Below are 21,356 nucleotides of genomic sequence, written 5' to 3'. Positions count from 1 at the left end.
TCGTAAATCTGGAGAAATGGCAGACAGGACCACCCCTTCTTTCAGAATACCGACCGGTTCCAAGACCTCAGGAGAATCAGGCAAAAAACTCCTAGAGAGGGCATCAGCCTTAATATTCTTAGAACCCGGAAGGTACGAGACCACGAAATCAAAACGAAAAAAAAACAAGGACCATCGAGCCTGTCTAGGATTCAACCGTTTGGCAGACTCGAGGTAAATCAGATTCTTATGATCGGTCAAGACCACAATACGGTGCTTAGCACCCTCAAGCCAATGTTGCCACTCCTCAAATGCCCACTTCATAGCCAACAACTCCCGATTGCCGACATCATAATTGCGTTCAGCAGGCGAAAACTTACGGGAAAAGAAGGCACATGGTTTCATTAAGGAACAAACAGGATCCCTCTGAGACAAAACAGCTCCTGCCCCAATCTCAGAAGCGTCAACCTCAACCTGAAATGGAAGAGAAACATCCGGTTGACGCAACACTGAAGCAGAAGTAAAACGACGTTTAAGTTCCTGAAAGGCAGAGACAGCCGCAGGGGACCAATTCGCCACATCAGCACCTTTCTTCGTCAAATCAGTCAAGGGTTTAACTACGCTGGAAAAATTAGCAATGAAACGGCGATAAAATTAAGCAAAACCCAAAAATTTCTGAAGGCTCTTCACGGATGTGGGCTGAATCCAATCATGAATGGCCTGAACCTTAACCGGATCCATCTCTATAGACGAGGGAGAAGAAATAAAGCCCAAAAAGGAGACCTTCTGCGCCCCAAAAAGACACTTAGACCCTTTCACAAACAAAGCATTGTCACGAAGGATCTGAAATACCATCCTGACCTGCTGCACATGAGACTCCCAATCATCGGAAAAAATCAAAATATCGTCCAAATATACAATCAAGAATTTATCAAGATAATTCCGGAAGATATCATGCATGAAGGACGGAAAAACAGATGGAGCATAAGAGAGTCCGAATGGCATCACAAGGTATTCAAAATGGCCTTCGGGCGTGTTAAACGCAGTTTTCCATTCATCACCCTGCTTAATACGAACAAGATTATACGCCCCCCGAAGGTCAATCTTAGTAAACCAACTAGCTCCCTTAATCCTAGCAAACAGATCGGAAAGCAAAGGTAACGGGTATTGAAACTTGACCGTAATCTTATTCAAGAGGCGATAATCAATACAGGGTCTTAAGGAACCATCTTTTTTAGCAACAAAAAAGATCCCCGCTCCCAATGGTGAAGAAGATGGCCGAATATGCCCTTTCTCCAAAGACTCCTTAATATAGCTCCGCATGGCGGCATGTTCATGTACAGACAGGTTGAAAAGTCGGCCCTTAGGAAACTTACAGCCTGGAATCAAGTCAATAGCACAATCGCAGTCCCTGTGCGGTGGAAGGAAACTGGACTTGGGCTCATCGAATACATCCTGAAAATCAGACAAAAACTCCAGAATTTCAGAAGAGGAAGAAGGGGCGATAGACATCAGAGGAACATCATTATGAATCCCCTGACAACCCCAACTAGTCACAGACATGGACTTCCAATCCAACACAGGATTATGTACCTGCAACCACGGAAAACCCAGCACGATAGCATCACGCAAATTATGCAACACCAGAAATCGACAATCTTCCTGATGGGCTGGTGCCATGCGCATTGTCACCTGTGTCCAAAACTGGGGCTTATTTTTAGCCAAGGGTGTAGCATCAATGCCCCTTAAAGGAATAGGGTTCTGCAAAGGCTGCAAGGGAAAACCACAACGCCTAGCAAAGTCAAAGTCCATTAAGTTCAAGGCAGCGCCTGAATCCACAAACGCCATGACAGAAAATGATGACAATGAACAGATCAAGGACACAGATAACAGAAATTCATGTTGTACAGTACTGATGGTAAATGAACTGGCGATCCTCTTTGTCCGCTTAGGGCAGACAGAAATGACATGGGAAGCGTCGCCACAATAATAACACAACCTATTGAGACGTCTGAAACCTTGTCATTCTGTTTTAGACAGAATCCTATCACACTGCATAGGCTCAGGAATTTGCTCTGAGGAAAACGCCATAGCACGCACAGTTCTGCGCTCCCGCAAGCGCCGGTCAATCTGAATGGCCAGAGACATAGAATCACTCAGATTGGAGGGTGTGGGAAACCCCACCATAACATCTTTAACAGATTCAGAAAGACCCTTTCTGAAAATTGCCGCCAAAGCATCATTATTCCATTTAGTCAACACCGACCATTTTCTGAATTTCTGACAATACAATTCTGCCGCCTCTTGACCCTGAGACGGGGCCAACAAGGTCTTCTCCGCTTGATCCACCGAATTAGGTTCATCATACAGTAATCCTAACGCCTGAAAGAAGGAGTCTACATTAAGCAAAGCAGGATCCCCAGATTCCAGGGAAAATGCCCAATCCTGTGGATCACCACGCAGCAGGGAGATGATGATTTTAACTTGTTGAATGGAATCCCCGGAGGATCGAGGTTTCAATGCAAAAAACAGTTGTTTTTAAAACTCAAAAATTTGGACCTGTCACCAAAAAACAAATCAGGAGTAGGAATCTTTGGTTCTAAAGCCGGAGTCTGAAAAATGTAATCAGAAATACCCTGTACCCTAGCAGCAAGCTGGTCTACACGAGAAGCTAATTCCTGAACATTCATGCTAGCACAAGGCTCTTCAGCCACCCAGAGATTAAGAGGGAGGAGTAGACAAAGAAGACTGAAGAAGAAAAAAATGGCTCAAGACCTTTCCTCCCTTCTTCTGAGATGCATTTAACTCATTATTGGCCAGTTGTACTGTTATGATCAGGTGGCCTTGGATCAGCATGAAAACTTTCTCTGGAGTAGGTGGTAACTATACAGACCGCAAACCCTGATCTTAACACCGCAACTAGAAGTAGCCGTGGGGTGTGCCTAACAAAACCTAGACACCTCGACACAGCCGGAGAACTAAATACCCCTAAAGATGGAAATAGGAAAACTATCTTGCCTCAGAGTAGACCCCAAAGGATAGGCAGCCCCCCACAAATAATGACTGTGAGTTGGAGAGGAAAAGACACACGCAGGCAGAAAACAGGCTTAGCAAAGGAGGCCACTTCTAGCTAAATAGAAAAGGACAGGACAGGATACTAAGCGGTCAGCATAAAAATACTACAAAAATATCCACAGCAGAAAATACAAAACTCCACCACCTAACTAAAGATGTGGAGAGTATAACTGCAACTCCAGAGAATCCAACCAGACTGAGAAAAGCAACTGACACAGTCAAAGCTGGAGCAAATAGAAACAAAAGATCAGCACTGAAAATAAGCACACAGCAAGTGTGCTTCAGAAAAAGAAATAAACACTTATCTTTGCTGAACTGGCAGCTAGGCAGGTGAGGTCAGGCAGAGATCCAATACTTCCAAAGAAACATTGACAACTGGCCAGGGCTAATGAATCCTGCACACTTAAATATCCCAGTCAGAACAGCAATTAGCAGATACACCTGGCCAGGACTGTGACTCGGAGACAACTGCATTCCCAGCTACAACCACTGGAGGGAACCCAAGTCATCTCTCGCCTCGACTACTGTAACATCCTCCTTTGTGGCCTACCCTCTAACACTATCGCACCCCTCCAGTCCGTCCTTAATTCTGCTGCCCGACTAATTAATCTCTCTCCTTGCTACACTCCTGCTTCCCCTCTTTGCAAATCCCTTCACTGACTCCCAATTTCCCAGCGTATCCAATTTAGACTACTAACACTGACCTACAAAGCCATCCATAACCTTTCTCCTCCATATATTTCCATAATAATCTCTCAATATCTTCCCTCACGTAATCTTTGGTCCTCCCAAGACCTCCTTCTCTCCTCCACGCTTATTCGCTCCTCACCCAATCGCCTCCAAGACTTCTCCCGAATATCTTCCATCATCTGGAATTCTGTGCCCCAAACACGTTCGGTTATCCATCACATTTGAATCCTTCAAACTGAACCTGAAACCGCATCTCTTCAAAGAAGCTTACAACCTGTAATGACCATACGACCACCTCAACACCATCGTAGCTACCGAACCCTCCCCCCGACCTACTGTCTCCTTCCCCCAATCCTGTAGAATGTAAGCCCGCAAGGGCAGGGTTATCTCCACTCTGTATTAGTCTGTCATTGTTAGTTTTGTTTACTGTAAGTGATATTTATATTTTGATGTAACCCGGCTCCTGTACAGCACCATGGAATTAATGGTGCTATATAAATAAATGATAATAATAATAATAATAATAATAATAATAAATAGACTTCAATGTTGGAAAAAATATGGATCTAATTTCTATCCATTTTTTTGGGCACGTTTTTGATTAGCCTAAAAAAAACAGATAGCAGCTGGAAAGGAGGCAAAGAAAAGACATGAATGGATCCTGTACTGGAACATTTTAAGTCTGTCTTATGATCCGCAACAGATCCAAAAATGGAATTAACTACTGGACATGTGAACAAAGCCAACGATATGCCAAATCAATCACACACTGTCTGATCTTTGTACCAGCTTTACAGTGAAGCACCGACAATATTCCCCAGGGTTGTCTTTTGTAAGTAGCTGTTATTACATACCAAAGGTAGAATATGTATAAATCAAACTGAAACAGTATAAATAAATATATAGATACTTGTATATTGTTAGCAACAGAGTTAAAAAAAAATTCGGCATGTGGACATATCACAGAGGTATATTAAATGTAACGCTGGTGGGTGTGGACCCACTGCGCCACGAGCCAGGTTTTCCCTGGAGGAGCATGACTAAGTGTCTACTGGCTCTTCACTAGAGCCTCTGATGGTGAGGAAAGGCTGGGATGCTGGTAGACCTCAGGTAACACTCCAGGACAGTTCCCGTGACTGCAGCATCTGACCAGAGGGTCAGAAGTGCTGGTAAGAGGTACAGGAGGGCAAAGACGTGGTCAGACAATCCGAGGTCAGGGCAGGAATGCATAAATGGTTGCTAGCAGACTATAAACCAACATTTGGGCATCACCTGTTAGCAGTTAATAGGCTGGGGAAAAAAATCTTTGCAGGACAGGGTTGATACAAATTCCTGCAGCGTTTAGCCGCACCCCCTATGACTCACAACTAGTGCAAGGCATCTAAGCACGATGGTCAGGTACTGGGTGCAGCAGAGCAAAACACATGGTGAGTAATAATAATAATCTTTATATAGCGCTAATATATTCCACAGCGCTTTACAGTTTTGCACACATTATCATCAATGCCCCAATGGGGCTCACAATCTAAATTCCCTACCAGTATGTCTTTGAAATGTGGGAGGAAACCCATGCAAACACAGGGAAAACATACAAACTCCTTGCAGATGTTGTCCAAGGTGGGATTAGAACCCAGGACTCCAGCACTGCAAGGCTGCAGTGCTATCCACTGAGCCACCGTGCTGCTTAGAAGGCATACGAGTGGCCGGCATACCCACTCCCCTTACTCCCTTTCCTTCTTTGGCCAGCCAATGGAGAAACTATGCCAATGTGACAGGGCCACAGATATTCTCCACAGGTTCTCAGAATCTCCTCACAGGTCCAAATCACTTCCAGTCCACCAGATAGAAGGTCCTTCTCTAAAACTTTTTAGTGGAGCGCCCCCAGACGCAGGGCCACGAGGTACTCGGTACCGGTCCTCTCTGTCCTGGGGTTGTCATGGTGGCTAGACCCGGTCCGTGACCCTGCTAAGGGGCTTCCAATGAAAGGTGATGAAAGTTTGTCAAGGGTTCGTGACGCCACCTGTGGTATTCGGTCAGGGTGACCCACGCTGCTCGGGGTCCACTGGGGTGATGTTATGGCAGCTAGATGGTATACCTTCCCACAGGTGAAGTGCTTCCCCAGGGCTTCTCAGTAATGTAGGTGGTGATGATGTGAGGCGCAATTAATAACGAGGACGCAGGGTTGCAGTCTCTCTACCTTTTTACTGAAGGCTTCGGGATCCTCAATCCAGAGCACTGCTAACAGGGCTGGCTGAGACCGGCCGGTCCGAAGGCACATCCAGAGTTCCCTTTGCAGGTGGAAATCAGTGCCTACCAGCTAGCGCCTGTGTGTTGTAGTCCTTCCCTGCTGAGCACCACGGGATAGTCCTCACAACTTTCGTATTCGTTCGTTCTCTCTCTGTCCCCCAGTTTATCTGGCTAGGACGCACCCGTATGACGGGAAGGCCTGGAGTTATTCTGGGACCCTAGAGACGCCCCTCTCCCACAATTGCCCCCTATGTCTGCTTAGGTGATTTAAGGTAGACAGCCAACCTATAATCAACTGTCCTTCCGCTGTTTGAAGTAATTCTTGAAGTCTGTTACTTCCTCGGCGTTCCGGCCACCGGCTACGCGCCTCAGTAGGATGTTGCCGATCTCGAGGCACGACTCCTACTGGTTCTATCTCCTTTGTGCGGTGATCTCGTTTCTCACTTCTCCAAAATATACTTCGCTTTGTGTCCTTCCTTAGGATGCTGCCGCAAGGTAGTGCAGGCGCAGCTCTGTAACGATCTGTCCTTTCTGCTAGGTACCTGCCAGGAACCCACCCCTGACAGGTCCTCCCTGGAGCTCTCCCAGGCTGCTTTCTGTCTAACTTCCTATCCAACCCCCAGTTTTACCAGAGTGTGAGGAGTGGCCTAATACATAGTGCCTTTTGCTCCCCTTGGTGGCCGGAGTGTGAAGTGTAATGTGTGACTGTGATACCTGGTCAGGCGAACTCCTTTAGTGCAATCAGACATAACATCACTCCCCTTAGTGGCAGAGCGACATTACTGCAATGACCAGGACTCTGGGGCGCTGCATTAGTATCCAGAATGCTCAGCGTGATGTTGAGGTAAAGGGTGGAGCAGAGCAAAACACATGGTGAGTAGGGCGGTGCTTAGAAGGCATGCGAGTGGCTGTAACATTAGAAGATGTGATCATTGAGGCACTTTTCTCTATGCCAACCACTGAGATGAGGAAGCCACTGAGCTCTGCTGAACAATATGCCCTTTCATTTGATTGTCTTTTGTCAGAAATGATGACAAGGACAGGCTCAAAGTAACATGTTGTTCAGAGCGGGGTTCCACTATTTTTCTTTCTAGTGATCACAGGTGTTCAAATTTGGTTGAAATGTACATAAGATTTAATTTTCCACATTTTATATTTTAGGTTGTTAAAAGTTTTACTATAAAATATTTGCCTACCCACTAATGCTTCATTAAACTCCTTTACTGAAGCAACTGTTCGATTGTATAGGTCCCATGCTACGTTTGGTGCTGCCTGCTCCATATCTTCTTCCCAGACGTTTAGCAAATGTGCAATTTTTCTGAATGCACTGTATTCTAGTGAAACAAACTGTTGAAGAAAATCATACATAGTATACATAACACGCCTGAACTCTGGTAATGGCTTTGTTAGTTATATAGATAAACAATCGTATCAGTTAAATGACCGTGCAAAGTTCTCTTTAAACATTCACTAAAACTTCACTGTAATCTCAGTTTATTAGGAGTAGCCATTTTAAAGCGAACCTGTCATCAGGATTTTGCTAAGTAAAGTATAAGCATTGTCAGGTTGGTGCTGTTATACTGATTAAAATGATACCTTGGTTGATCGAAAAGATGGTAACAAATTGCAAGCTTTCGAGACTACACACTGAGGACTCTCAATTCTAAATATTTTTTTCTATCTACTGGCGATCACGATACCAAGATATGTATCTTGGTTGATGTAATCCATCTTGTGGTTTTCCTGTGCTCCGGGGCGGTCTGTAGGGGGTCATTTTTTGGTGCTCCGTTCTCATATTCATTCTTAAGGGCTTAAATGACAGGTCACTCAACCATCAGTTACCTGCCTCCTACTTTAAATACTGCACTTGCCCAGTTCATATTGTGGTCTTTAAAAAAAAAAAAGTAACTACAGCAAAATGGCGCTGGCTGCATGCGCAGTAGCATCTATCACTTTCCGAAAAAACAGTGCTATATCAAATCTACAGCAAGCAGGACAGTAAGTGATACATAGTTGGAATCAGGGTCTCTGTCTCTACATTACACTGCTCTCAGACTAAGTGGAGAAAACCTGGTGACAGATTTGTTTTAATTAAATTATAACTGTTGCTTACAGCATAAATCTAAGCAGCTAAAATGAACAGGTTTCTGTTACTTACAATATACAGACAAAATAGTGACAGGACGGTAGTGCCAATCATCCTGCTGGGAAATTTAAAACATGGGTCCCAGGTATATATATTCTTTTCAAACCAGCTTTTCTGTTTTCTGAAATAAAGATATCACTTAAAATAAAAACATTGGGTTAAGTAGATTATAATTGTATAGCAAAACCTTTTTATATACATTTCTACAGTTTATATCTCTATTGAGGCTCTAGAATGAGCTCTCCTGACATGATCTTTTAGTTCCTGCATTTCCAATGAAGTAACAATACTGAAGCATCACATAAAACTCCAATTTGATTCCTCTTCTATTATGCCCCTAATCAGTGCTGGAAGTGGCAGACTCTATAGCACACATGTCAAACTTTGGCCTGCAGGGTGATTATATTTGGCCTGCAACATACCCCCCAATGCCCCATTATACTGTATAGTGGACTATCTGGGGCCCATTATTCTGTATGAAGGACTATGTGGTGCCCATTATACTGTATGGAGAACTATATGGGGTCCAGTATACTGTATGGTTGACTGTGTGATCCCCATTATACTGTGTGGAAGGCTGTGTGGGGATCACAGTTAGGGTATCATACTGTGTTGAGGTTACCATACTTTGCTTGGGAGTACAGTAGGGTCATCATACAATGCATGTGGACAGTACTGTGGAAGAATGCACTATGGGGTATCATACTGTGTTTAGGGGGCACTTTTGTTGGCATCATACATTATTACAAAACCTACGATAAACAAAATAAACATAAACCCAATGTTAGGGGTCGAGTTCCCACCTCTGCACAGGGGGAATCTCGAGCCATCTCCTCTCCGGTCTTCCATTCCTCTCCAGCCGCAGTGGAACCTGCTCAGTGGAGACATCAGTCCCAGCATCTGCGGATGGTTTCTGCTGCTTTCCCAGGCTCAGCCATTGTAGCCAGTACTGGTCAGCTGCGAGCAGACGTCTCTGGGACTAAGTCCTGCTTTTTCCCTTCTAAGCACTCTATTACACTTGGCGTAGTCGGCAGGATGTCACACGGTAGCGCGGAAGGGGCAGACCAAGCAGTTGGGGGAGGCCCCAGGTCTAGCATCTCCCTGGGAGCCATGTTAGTTAACCTGCCAAAATTTTCAGGGAGCAATGTCATGTTGTGGAGTTGGACAGAGCACATCCGAGGGATGATGCGGATGCATCCTATGACACCGGCTCTGCAGGCGGAAATAGCTGTGATGGCCCTAGAGGGGGATGCACGGGACTCTATTATGCTCAGACCCCCCCCCAGGCGAGAGATACCCTGGACAAAGTATTACGTATACTTGAGGAGACGCATGGGGACCCCACTGACGTAGGGGAGCTGCGCATGCGACTGTTCTGCCGGGTACAAAGAGAGGGGGAGACCGTGACGCAATATATGAATGCACTGCAGGAGCTTCATACTGCCATTATACGGAAGGATGGCGTAGGTGTGGGGTCAATTGACGTTGTGCTGCGGGACCAACTGGTGACAGGCTTGCGAGATGTGTTGGTGAAACAGGCCCTGCGAGAGCGCATGCGCGTAAAGCTAGATATGACTTTCTCTGAGGTCGGGAGTGAGGCACGCATGCACGAGCAAGAGCAAGGGGTGGTAGTGCCAGTGGGACAGGTATGGAGTGGGGAGGTAACAGCCCCTCAATGGGTTGAAGACTTGAAGAAGGAGGTTAAGCGAGTCCATGAGGAAGTAGCTGAATATAAGAAGACCCCTGCTGCAGAGTACAGCCCTCCGGTGCGAGAAAGAGAGACCGGCCCCCAAAGTTAGACTAGTACCGCCAGGCGAAAAAGACTGCCTACATGCTACAACTGCGGAGCACCCAGTCAAAATGAAGAGGAGGCGATGTGGACCCGGGAAGAATCTGGGAAGAGATTGAGAGTCTGGGGAAAGCCCTGACTGCCGTTTTGGGGACCAGCGGCATACCCCGAGGTAACGTGCGGAAGCCGCCAGAAAGAGATAGAGGAGAGTTGCGCAGCATGAAGAAGGCTTCAGTTGTGGCCCCAGAGTGTAACTCCGTATCCTGGGGTGAAGAGCAACCTCAGATGAGAGATGTCCCCCGCCGAGGTCGACGATCCAGACTGAAGCGCCCTCCAGACAGACGCAGACATGAGTGCTGGTCGTGCAGAAGTGTGGGACACATGTCCAGAAATTGCCCTACCCGAGAAGAGCGGTGGCAGAGATCCGCTCACCCCTCTGAGGGTCCTGCTAACTGGAGGGAACGTCGCCCCTGGAGAGAATGGTACGGCAGGAAGAGAAGAGTTCCACCTAAGGCAAGACAGTACCACAATGTCGGAAGCCAAGGAGAGGAGGAGAAGGTGTCAAGCATCTCCGGTGGAATGACTGCGCTGTCCCAAGGCGTGAAGGCGAGTCTGGTGGATCTCCAGCCTGGGTCTGAAGGTTCTGCTTGCGAGACTCAGCCCGGAAGAAAGGAAGGGACGTTCACTCGAGAAGACCACCGAAGTGCTTTACTACTTTGCCCAGCACGAGTTCCCGAAGAAGGAGAGAAAGTGCCAAGTGCTCCTGCGACGCTCGTTTTCGATGAGAAGGAGGAACCACTAATATCATCCCCTGAGGTGAAGAGTGTGCTGGCTGTCAGCTCCCAAGATGATGATCGGACAGCGGAAATGGAACAGCTGTGTGAGATGGGGCGTGTGGCTGAGAAGCCCTGTGAAGTGATGCCCGCGGAGCTCGGCACGGATGACGAAGAACCCGATCTGCATAATCTTATTTCATCCGATTCTAGTTTTGACAAGAATGCTCCTGTCAAAGAAGGGGGGGAGCTATAGAGAAGAAATACCTGTACTAAGCCCCCAGACTGAGGAACCCGAGCAAGAAGCCCCTATGCAAACACCTGCTATCGGCAAGGTTAAGAAGAAGAAGAAAAAGAAGAAGAGGACAGCAGTTGTTAACGAAGCAGAGAAAGCATATCTCAACCTGACTGATGAGCAGCTCCTAAACAATTTAGTTTGGGAGTATGTGCAAGAAGAAAGGCAGAAGGAGATGCGAGAATTGCAGGTATCTGACTCCCCTCAAAAGAACAAAGAGAAGCACGAAGAGTCCTCGCATGTGGAATGACGAGATTCAAGAGAGGGGGAATGTAAGGAGGTTGCTTTCCCTGCTCCTTGCCTGGAACCACTTAGTCAGACAGCTGGGGGAAGACTTTCTGCCCTGGACAGAAGGGACCATGTGACGGCTGGGGCAGGGAGGAAGAGACGGGGGTGTGGTCAGAAAAGTGCGGGAGAGCAGAGCGCGCCAGACAGAGGGGACAGCTTGCCAGAGAGAAAGCAGGCTGCAGCGCCACGCTCCCCATGACAGAGTGCTCCCCATGAGGGCACTAAGGCTGGAGTGAGGGTGTAGACTCGGAAGCCTCCTGAATCAGAGAAGACTCTTCCCCTGACAGCGCAGAGACAGTGACTTGTGTGCAGCCCTGGTGACCGCAGTGACAAGCCAGGACCCCTGAGTGTGACTAAGGAAACTGCTCAGTGTGTGTGTGTTCGTGCTGCAGAGAGAGACTGTCGGCCTGATATCCAGAGACTCACAGCAGAGTGGCTGTGTGACTTCCTGCTTCCAGCTGCACAGGGAGAACAGGCTGCAGGCTTAACCCCATAGTTTCCAGTTTCCAGGAGACAGAGAAGAGACTTCTATCCCCTGGTCTCCACGGTATCAGTACAGAGACTGTGATTCCTAGTACAGAGACTTAACAGTGCAGAGCCCCTGATTCCTGGCTGTGCTGTAAAAGCTAAAGACTCAGAGCCTGTGCATACCACATTAACTCCCGAAACCCCAGGCAGCAGGCTCTTAGAGACTACTCAGCCCACGGACAACAGAGGGACGACAAGTGCCGCTGCTTCTCGGCGCCTACGTTGGAGAAGACGACCCTTCAAGCAAGTCCTCATCAGACTAATAAGTGTTCTTTTCTCAAGAAATCTTGCTTATTCCTGTTACATCATTTAACTCCCATATTTTTGCATTGTTTTATTGCTAGTTATTTCCTACTGCTTCCTCCTTGCGAGGAGAACCTGATTCCTGTTAATAAACACCTCAACTGTTGGTCTGTCTGTTCCGTTGTGACATACTCAGTACCTGCACTCTATTACAGCACACCCAGGGTAAGACCTCTCAATGGAGGTCAGGGGTCACATGCTCAGGTACTGCTGCAGCTCCCATTGGTCCTCTAGGAAGGTCCTGAAGTTGCTCTGGTAATGTAGCAGCTTCCATTGGTCCTCTAGGAAAGTCCTGAAGCTGCTGCAGCAATAAAAGGTTTGCATGGGCGCACGGCCATGCGCTAGTATCACTTCATGCTATGAGCTTGCTAATTGTGGTCGCGCCTGTATGATTGTATTCAGGGACCCGGCTGAAATAAGCCCCTAGAATACCGGCACCTCTGGTGAGGAGTTTTTGTGTGCTTCTCTGTGTGCGTGACCACTGACTGCCATCAGCTCAGCAGTTAGCTGTGTTCCCCTGTAACGCTAACAGGGCACAGCGTGTTCTTTTCTGTGTGACTCAGTGAAGTAACTGAGTTACTTATACCGCCATATAGTGCCGTCATTTTCTAGCAGCAGGTTGTCTCCTGCCCCAGGCTGCGAACGCACCAATTATAACATCCATATTAACTCAGTGCGCTCCGCCAGTCCTCACACCCTTATGTAACTAAATAAGTAAAAAGCAAAAGTACATTTAAATAACACAGGGTTCTTAGTAATACTTTTTTTGATCAAAAATAGCATAAAAGCCATCTCACCCAGTCCATTGTCTTCCCTTATTCACAAACTGAGGTCAACTCTGACACATCTTAATGTTTTTATTATTAGACAGTGTAGGACCGTCCTGATCAGGGCACCCTGTCAACGGCGGGATAGCTTTTATGCTGTTTTTGATCAAAAACAGTATTACCAAGAACCCTGAGTTATTTAAATGCACTTTTGCTTTTTCACTTATTTAGTTACAACAGGGTGTATGTTTATTTTGTTTCTTGTAGGTTTTGTATGCTTTATGGCCAAAGTGAACATGCGTTTATGTGCTGCATGTATACCAACTTAAACCAAGCTCAATTCTTGTGTAGGTTCTTTGTATTTTTGCATTTTGTGCAAGCCGGGTTTCACGCACAGTGTGGGGCAGATGAAGTGCAACACACACGGATAAGGGGAAGGGGGGCCCAACACTAGGGAAGCGGGGAGTGGAGACCCCTAGGCAGATCTAACCTCATCCTGTCTGCCTTAAGAGACGCTAACTAGGTTCTGCACCTATCGCCGAGCAGGATAACTAGTCCCTGTCAGACCCTATCGGTAAGCCCTGCTTAGGGAAGGAAGGGGTAACTGCTGGTTGAACACCACTAACACTAAAGACAGTTAGGACACACAAAACAAGAGGAAACTTTGCTTGAGTAGACTCAGAAAGAAACACCGTCATCCTTCAAACTCTAAATAGAATGCTAGTCGACTGCTGCAGCTCCAAGCCTCAACAGGGAAGTGCGAATAGAAAATATCACAGCAAGTTGGGAGTTGTAAACACTCAGATCCAGGTGTGATCATTAGAGCCGGGGGAGGTGGCCACTGAGTCCTAGCGTGAGAAGGACCAGGCACAAGTCTGCAAAGCAAACTTGCTGAGACCTTCTGCAGACAGGTATAGTACAATGGTCTGCAGCCTCTGACACATCCGTGACACTGGGGTGTGGCTTCCCTCCATTGAGCTGGAAATTACATTTAAAAGCTTCTATAGGCTGGTGTCCACAGTCAACAGGTCAACTCTGACACGTGGTAAGGTTTTTAATATTAGACAGCATAGGACTGTGGGATGGCTTTTATGCAATTTTTGATAAAAAAAACAGTATTACTAAGAACCTGTGTTATTTAAAGGCACTTTTGCTTTTCACTTATTTAGTTACAGCCGGGTTTATGTTTATTTTGTTTCTTGTAGGCTTTTTATGCTTTATGGCCAATGTGAACATGCTTTATATACAGTATATGTATACCAACTGAAACCAAGCTCAATTTTTGTGTTTTTTTCATACATTATTATCTGTATTATCATTCATGTATTTTATCCTTTATTACATATTTAAATTAGGCCATTGAGCCATATGCTTTTTACTGTTCTTACATAACATATTATATTCCAGAATGTAGTATTTGTGATTATGTGTTTATTTTATTCTAAGCTCTCATAATTAAAATGTACTTTGTTGGACAACCCTTTAAGATTTGTTCCACTGTGTTTGAGCACTGTGAGTTAGAAAATGTAATACATTGCATTGTATACCGACGACTCATAAATGTGCTTTGCTGCCATCTACTGGCCAATGAGTATATGAAAACTAAGTGATTATTCTCCTCACAACAAGCTGCCATAGAAATGGCTGGGAGAAGTGTAGCAGTGTAGGTTCCTGATTCTTACAGTGGCATTGCTTTCCGCAAGGGGAAGGTGATGTCATGCTTGGAAGCCCAGTTCCTACCCCGCTCCAAAGACTGACCTTTCCTCAGCCACCGACAGCCCCGCTCTGTGCAATGAAGAGACAGAGTGTAGGAGCTCTCAGACCCTCATAGTAGGAACGGATCAGATTTTCAATATCCCTGGAATAAGACTAGAACCCAGCATGAGAGAGAGAGTGTAGCGTCCAGGTGCTACCAAAGAAGCTGCAAGATTAGATATGGAAGTATGACTGTGAAGAGTTAAAATTTGTTTAACCTGGCAAGGTTTCCGTTTGAAAAGTTCATTTGTTTGAAAGGACACTGAGGCCATGGACAGTGAATGGTCCACAAACTGTCATATAAATATACTGTGTTCCAAATTATTATGCAAATGATATTTTTCTCGCATTTTCCTAAATGGTCGTTGCAAATGACAGTCAGTCTAATAAAAGTCATCACCTGTTAGATTATACATCGAATTTTATTGAAGAAACCTCCCAATGATAACAGTATAATCTCCAAGATAAATAAAAACTCAAAATGCACTGTTCCAAATTATTAGGCACAGTAGAATTTCTAAACATTTGATATGTTTTAAAGAACTGAAAATGCTCATTTGTGGAATTTGCAGCATTAGGAGGTCACATTCACTGAACAAAAAAGCTATTTAACTCCAAAACATCCTAACAGGCCAAGTAACATGTTAACATAGGAACCCTTCTTTGATATCACCTTCACAATTCTTGCATCCACTGAAATTGTGAGTTTTTGGATAGTTTCTGCTTGTATTTCTTTGCATGAAGTCAGAATAGCCTCCCAGAGCTGCTTTTTTGATGTGAGCTGCCTCCCACCATCATAGATTTTGTGCTGGATGATAGTCCAAAGGTTCTCTATAGGGTTGTGGTCAGGGGAAGATGGTGGCCACACCATGAGTTTATCTCCTTTTATGCCCATAGCAGCCAATGACTCAGAGGTATTCTTTGCAGCATGAGATGGTGCATTGTCATACATGAAGATGATTTTGCTCCTGAAGGCACGTTTCTGCTTTTTAGACCATGGAAGAAAGCTGTCAGTCAGAAACTCTACATACTTTGCAGAGGTCATTTTCACACCTTCAGGAACCTTAAAGGGCCCTACCAGCTATTGCCCCATGATTCCGGCCCAAAATCATGACTCCTCCACCTCCTTGCTGACGTCGCAGTCTTGTTGGGACATGGTGGCCATCCACTAGCCATCCACTACTTTATCCATCTGGACCATCCAGGGTTGCTCGACACTCATCAGTAAACAAGACTGTTTGAAAATTAGTCTTCATGTATGTCTGGGCCCACTGCAACCATTTCTGCTTGTGAACAGTGTTTAGGGGTGGCCGAATAGTAGGCTTATGAACCGAAGCAAGCCTTTGAAGGATCCTACACCTTGAGATTCGAGGGACGTCAGAGGCAGCAGCATCTTCAAATATCTGTTTGCTGGTTTGTAATGGCTTTTTAGCAGCTGCTCTCTTAATCCAATGAACTTGCCTGGCAGAAACCTTCCTCATTCTGCCTTTATCAGCACAAACACGTCTGTGCTCAGATTCAGCCACAAATCTCTTAACAGTACAATGATCACGGTTAAGTTTTCGGGAAATATCTAGTATTTTCATCCCTTGACCAAGGCATTGCACTAGTTGATGCTTTTCAGCAGCAGAGAGATCTTTTTCTTTCCCATGTTACTTAAAAACTGTAGCCTGCTTAATAATGTGGAACATCATTTTTAAGTAGTTTTCCTTTAATTAGAATCACCTGGAAAACTAATTATCACGTGTGTTTAAGATTGATTTCAGTGATCCATTGACCCCTGACGCACAATAACATCCACGAGTTTATTTTAAAAACAAAAAAATTAAATCTGTATGAAACTTAAATCCAATTTGCATAATACTTTGGAACACAGCGTAGTTGGCACCTCTTTAGGTGCTTTCTACTGGTTTTACATGGAGCCGTTAAAGAAACTGTTTATTAATATTTGCCTTAAAAGTTATTTTACCTTAACCCCTTAGTGACAGAGCCAAATTTTTGAAATCTGACCAGTGTCACTTTATGTGGTAATAACTCTGGAACGCTTCAACAAATCCCAGTGATTTTGAGATTGTTTTTTCCTGACACATTATACGTTATGATAATGGTAAATTTAGGTCAATATGTTTTGTGTTTGTTTATAAAAAATATCAAAAATTTGAGAAAAATGTAAAAAAATTTGCAATTTTCAAAATTTTAATGATTATCCCTTTAATCCAAATGGTCATACCACAGCAAACCATGAATAAATAACATTTCCCACATGTCAGCTTTACATCCGCACCATTTGTAAAATGTTATTTTATTTTGTTAGCATTTTTGGAGGTTTAAAAATGTAGCAGCAATTTTCATTTTTTCACGGAAATTTACAAAATTTATTTTTTTAGGGACTTATCCATGTTTGAAGTGACTTTAGGGGTCTCATGTATTGGGAAACCCCCAAACGTGATACCGTTTTAAAAACAGCACTCCCTGACATATCTAAAACTGCTGTCAGGTAGTTTATTAACCCTTCAGGTGATTTACAGGAATTAATGCAAAGTGGTATGACAGAAATGAAAATGTGTATTTTTACCACCTAAATGCCTCTAACTTCTGAACAGGTTACAACAGCCATCAGATGCTAATGCTGCTTTTTGGTCATGAATTGCCACGGCAAACATCAGGATCACAAAATCATTATCTGAGGGCACCAATTTGGATAAAGAGGAAGCCCCCACACTCTGTTAACCATATATAATGATGTAGTCACTATTTACAGCAGCATCTAAGGGGTTAAACAGATTTGGACGGTGCAAACACTGATCGTGGCTGATGCAGAAAGTTGTCAGCTATAGTGCACAGCCGACAGCTACTGGATTGTTACCTGTATAGGGAGGCTATTCTATAATATCTCAGGTCAGTTAAAAGACGTATTGGTGGTCATCTGAAGAAAAACTGTCTGGCGTGGCTGAAGACAAGGTCAGGATGTGATGCTTTGTAGCCCGCCCTACGTTGGGTGTTTATGACGGGTCCCCACATCGTTGCTGCTGTTATAATGTTAATTGACTTGAATATTACTTGCACTACCTCAGTATAGAGAATGCTGACCTTATTGCACTGCATTAAAGGGATGGTGTTAAATATTGCCGAGAGAAGTTAGCCAGTAAAAGATCGTTAAATGACTAATAGTTTAAATGTCAGATGGTTATAAATATGCATAGATAATATTATGATGTTTTGCACTTTAGCATAAAAAGTGTTAGTAAAGATAGTATACCCTTAAAGGGTAATCGCCATTTCATAGTTAAGGTTTGGTATTTAGTATGTAATATTTAGTGTCATAAGGAAGTTCTATTTTTGATAAAGTTATTCCTACTTTATATTAAAGTTTTGTAACGTTTAAAGCTAATTACCTCCCGAAAGGGGAAGCTAAAGTTTTCATAACCTGTTTACATGCATTCTTTAAATTTTTGTATATCTAACCAATTTGCTGTTGTTTTTGTTTTCCCAGTCCGGGAGTACTGGATTTAACTAGGGCGGGGGGGGGGGGGGAGGGAGTGTAACACCCCAGGTTCGTGGTTGTTACAGTGGAATTGCTTTCTTCACGGGGAGGGTGAAGTCATGCTTGGAAGCAGAGAAGGATTCCTTTTATCAGGTATTCACAAGCATGCAACATGTTCACACTCCAGGCAAGAAGGGGGAGTGCTGATCCAGCTTGTGGGTGGCTCCCCTATATATATATTCTGGTCTGGAGGGAAAGTTAGTCTGTCAGAGGGGCAAAGCAGAGTCAGTTCCTGTCAGAGAGACAGAGGAGAAGGAAGCAGAGGGACCATGCAGCCACGAGAAAATGCTGCAACGCCTGGAAAGAAAGAGAAAGGACAGATTGTAGAGAGCGTGAAGGAGAAACAAAGCACAGGTTAAGTGAAGACCTAGGGGGGGTTAGCTGCGACTGAGCTGCCGCCCTACTGAGCGCATGAAACCGGTAGCTGGAAGACTGAGGTTGTGCAGTATTCTACATCTCTCAGCAGAAACCAGCGGAACAGCTGATTGCAAGTTACCTGTCTACCACACACCTGAAGACACAGTAATACAATAGAGCCCGGGCCGTAATAGAGATCCTGTAAAAAGGCTTGAGTTACCTGTCATACAGGTATTTTCCTACCTAAAGGGGGACAGAGAGAACACATGACGATCTTATGTGAGCCTAGGGACTACACCACCGCGCTAGAGGGAAGGCTTATGACTCCACTTAATAAGAGGGATTCTGGATTCGCTTCCAAGCATCAACACCTGTGATTCGGTACCCTGGACTGTGGCTGCCTGAACCTTCGGTAAAAAGGTAAAGAGACTGCAACCCTGTGTCCTCCATTTCTTTCTATACCATCTATCAGATGTCCCCACCACACCAGGAACCCTGGGGACCCAGCTTCACCTGTGGGAAGTCATACCATCATTGCTGCCATAATATCACCCCAGAGGACCCCTTTAAGCAGTGTCGGTCATCCCTGACCGAGAACCACAGGTGGCATCACAAACCAACTTTATTCACAAAACCCCTTTAAGGACAGCCCCTTTTAATTGGACGCTCAGGGCCACGAACCGGGTCACCGCCACCATGACATCCCCTTTAAGTACTGGACCCGGTACCAAGTACCCCAAGGCCCTGGCGGGCGTTCCAGAAGCATCCCAGCTCAGGGCTCTCACACTTCCTGAGGTAAATTCCAGTTCTGGGAGTTTCAAGCTGCCTGAGGGAGCAAACACTGGTGCTCCCATCATAGTTTTCCATGTGAGTCCATGCTGAGGGGACATCTTTTGTCCACATAATCTCCACAAAGGAGTGACGTCTTCCACTCAGGAGAGATAATGCTGCACATATGCTCTCCTGCATGCTGGTTATCCTGTTTGCTTCTAGCCAGTACCAGATCCACGTGGCTGCCATGCCACTGACTTTACTTAATCTATCCCCTATGAAAGGAAACGACAGGCTCAAAACTGTGAGTTCTTCCACACTTTAGTGTGTTTCCACAGAGAGCCAATCTAAGAAGGTCCCTCCATCAGTGTAATATTTCTTGGACTACGCATAGCACTTCCTCTAATAGCAAGTGAAGAGAACTCTGCTTCAGACACTCTGAGAGGCCATAACCTCGCTTGTTTCCTGAGTAAAGAATTATTACTTTCACATGCACAATATACTGTGAACTTTGCCTTTAAGAAAGAGACTGTACCCCGTGACCTCTTTCATTAAAATTGTTATGTTTTACAAGTTCACCTGCATGTCTGGCTGCTTGAAACTGTACAAACACCATGGGCGCTCCAAAAACCTGTACTCAAACACCAACGCTACAGGAGTGCCCCCCGTGGGGGGGTCCTATACCATCCACAAGTGCCACCTCCCAGTATTGACAATTTTTGGCAATTGTTGGGGTTTTCACAGAATGATCTGACTCAATGGGTGGTCGGGCAACGAACGACACAACTCACAAACAACGGGATAGAAAAGGTGAGAGGAAGGCCCTACCTGTAGGGAATGGGGGATGGTCACCACCTGAGCTTAAACCTGAGCCTGTCCCTGCACTCACCTAACGCCCTATGTGGGTCCTTCCCCCACACTGCCGTCAGGATACCTCATCTCTAGTATTCACCTATTACTGCCCTGGCTGATGCACTGGCCGGCAAGGAGCACTAGCGTCACCACTGCAAATAATACACACAGGGTGAAGTGACAAACACCAAAGCGACAAGGGGAAAAAACACCACACTTAGCTTATGAACACTGCTGCTAAGGTCCACAACGCAGATAACAACAGCAACTGGATTCCAATCACCAGATGTGGCTGACACCAGAGAGCTGCTCCTGCTAGGCTGGTCTCCAGAAATAAAATGTATCACAAACAGTCAGCTGATGCATCAGGTGAAACCTTAACCCCTTTCTGACCTTAGACGTACTATCCCGTCGAGGTGCCCTGGGCCTATCTGACCCTCGACAGGATAGTACGTCATATGCGATCGGCAGCGCTCACGGGGGGAGCGCCGCCGATCGCGGCTGGGTGTCAGCTGCCTATCGCAGCTGACATCTGGCACTATGTGCCAGGAGCGGTCACGGACCGCCCCCGGCACATTAACCCCCGGCACACCGCGATCAAACATGATCGCGATGTGCCGGCGGTACAGGGAAGCATCGCGCAGGGAGGGGGCTCCCTGCGGGCTTCCCTGAGCCCCCCGCAGCAACGCGATGTGATCGCGTTGCTGTGAGGGTCTCCTACCTCCTTCCTCGCTGCAGGCCCCAGATCCAAGATGGCCACGGCATCCGGGTCCTGCAGGGAGGGAGGTGGCTTCACAGAGTCTGCTCAGAGCAGGCACTGTGAAGCCTGCAGTGCTGCATGTCAGATCGGTGATCTGACAGAGTGCTGTGCAAACTGTCAGATCACCGATCTGTGATGTCCCCCCCTGGGACAAAGTAAAAAAGTAAAAATTTTTTTTTCCAAATGTGTAAAAAAAAAAAAAAAAAAAAAATTCCTAAATAATGAAAAGAAAAAAAAATATTATTTCCATAAATACATTTCTTTATCTAAATAATAAAAAAAACAATAAAAGTACACATATTTAGTATTGCCGCGTCCGTAACGACCCCACCTATAAAACTGGCCCACTAGTTAACCCCTTTAGTAAACACCGTAAGAAAAAAAATAAATGAGGCAAAATACAACGCTTTATTATCATACTGCCGAACAAGAAGTGG

General features: G+C 45.4%; 1 protein-coding gene across 2 annotated transcripts in view; it reads right to left on the bottom strand.

Moving 5' to 3' along the window:
* The window catches only part of LOC138676973 (stimulated by retinoic acid gene 6 protein-like), a 633,869-nt gene that overhangs the window by 119,075 nt on the left and 493,438 nt on the right, over nt 1-21,356 (bottom strand). For both annotated transcript variants that reach the window (XM_069766703.1, XM_069766713.1), the window contains 2 exons: nt 8,150-8,258; nt 7,188-7,338 (listed from right to left, as the gene is read on the bottom strand). In XM_069766703.1, coding sequence (XP_069622804.1) covers nt 7,188-7,338; nt 8,150-8,258 — 260 coding nt within the window. The remainder of the gene's footprint in view (nt 1-7,187; nt 7,339-8,149; nt 8,259-21,356) is intronic.

Source organism: Ranitomeya imitator, chromosome 1, assembly GCF_032444005.1.
Source record: "Ranitomeya imitator isolate aRanImi1 chromosome 1, aRanImi1.pri, whole genome shotgun sequence".
Taxonomy (NCBI): domain Eukaryota; kingdom Metazoa; phylum Chordata; class Amphibia; order Anura; family Dendrobatidae; genus Ranitomeya; species Ranitomeya imitator.
The sequence above is the reverse complement of the archived record's forward strand: the minus strand, read 5'-3'. Positions and strand labels throughout refer to the sequence as shown.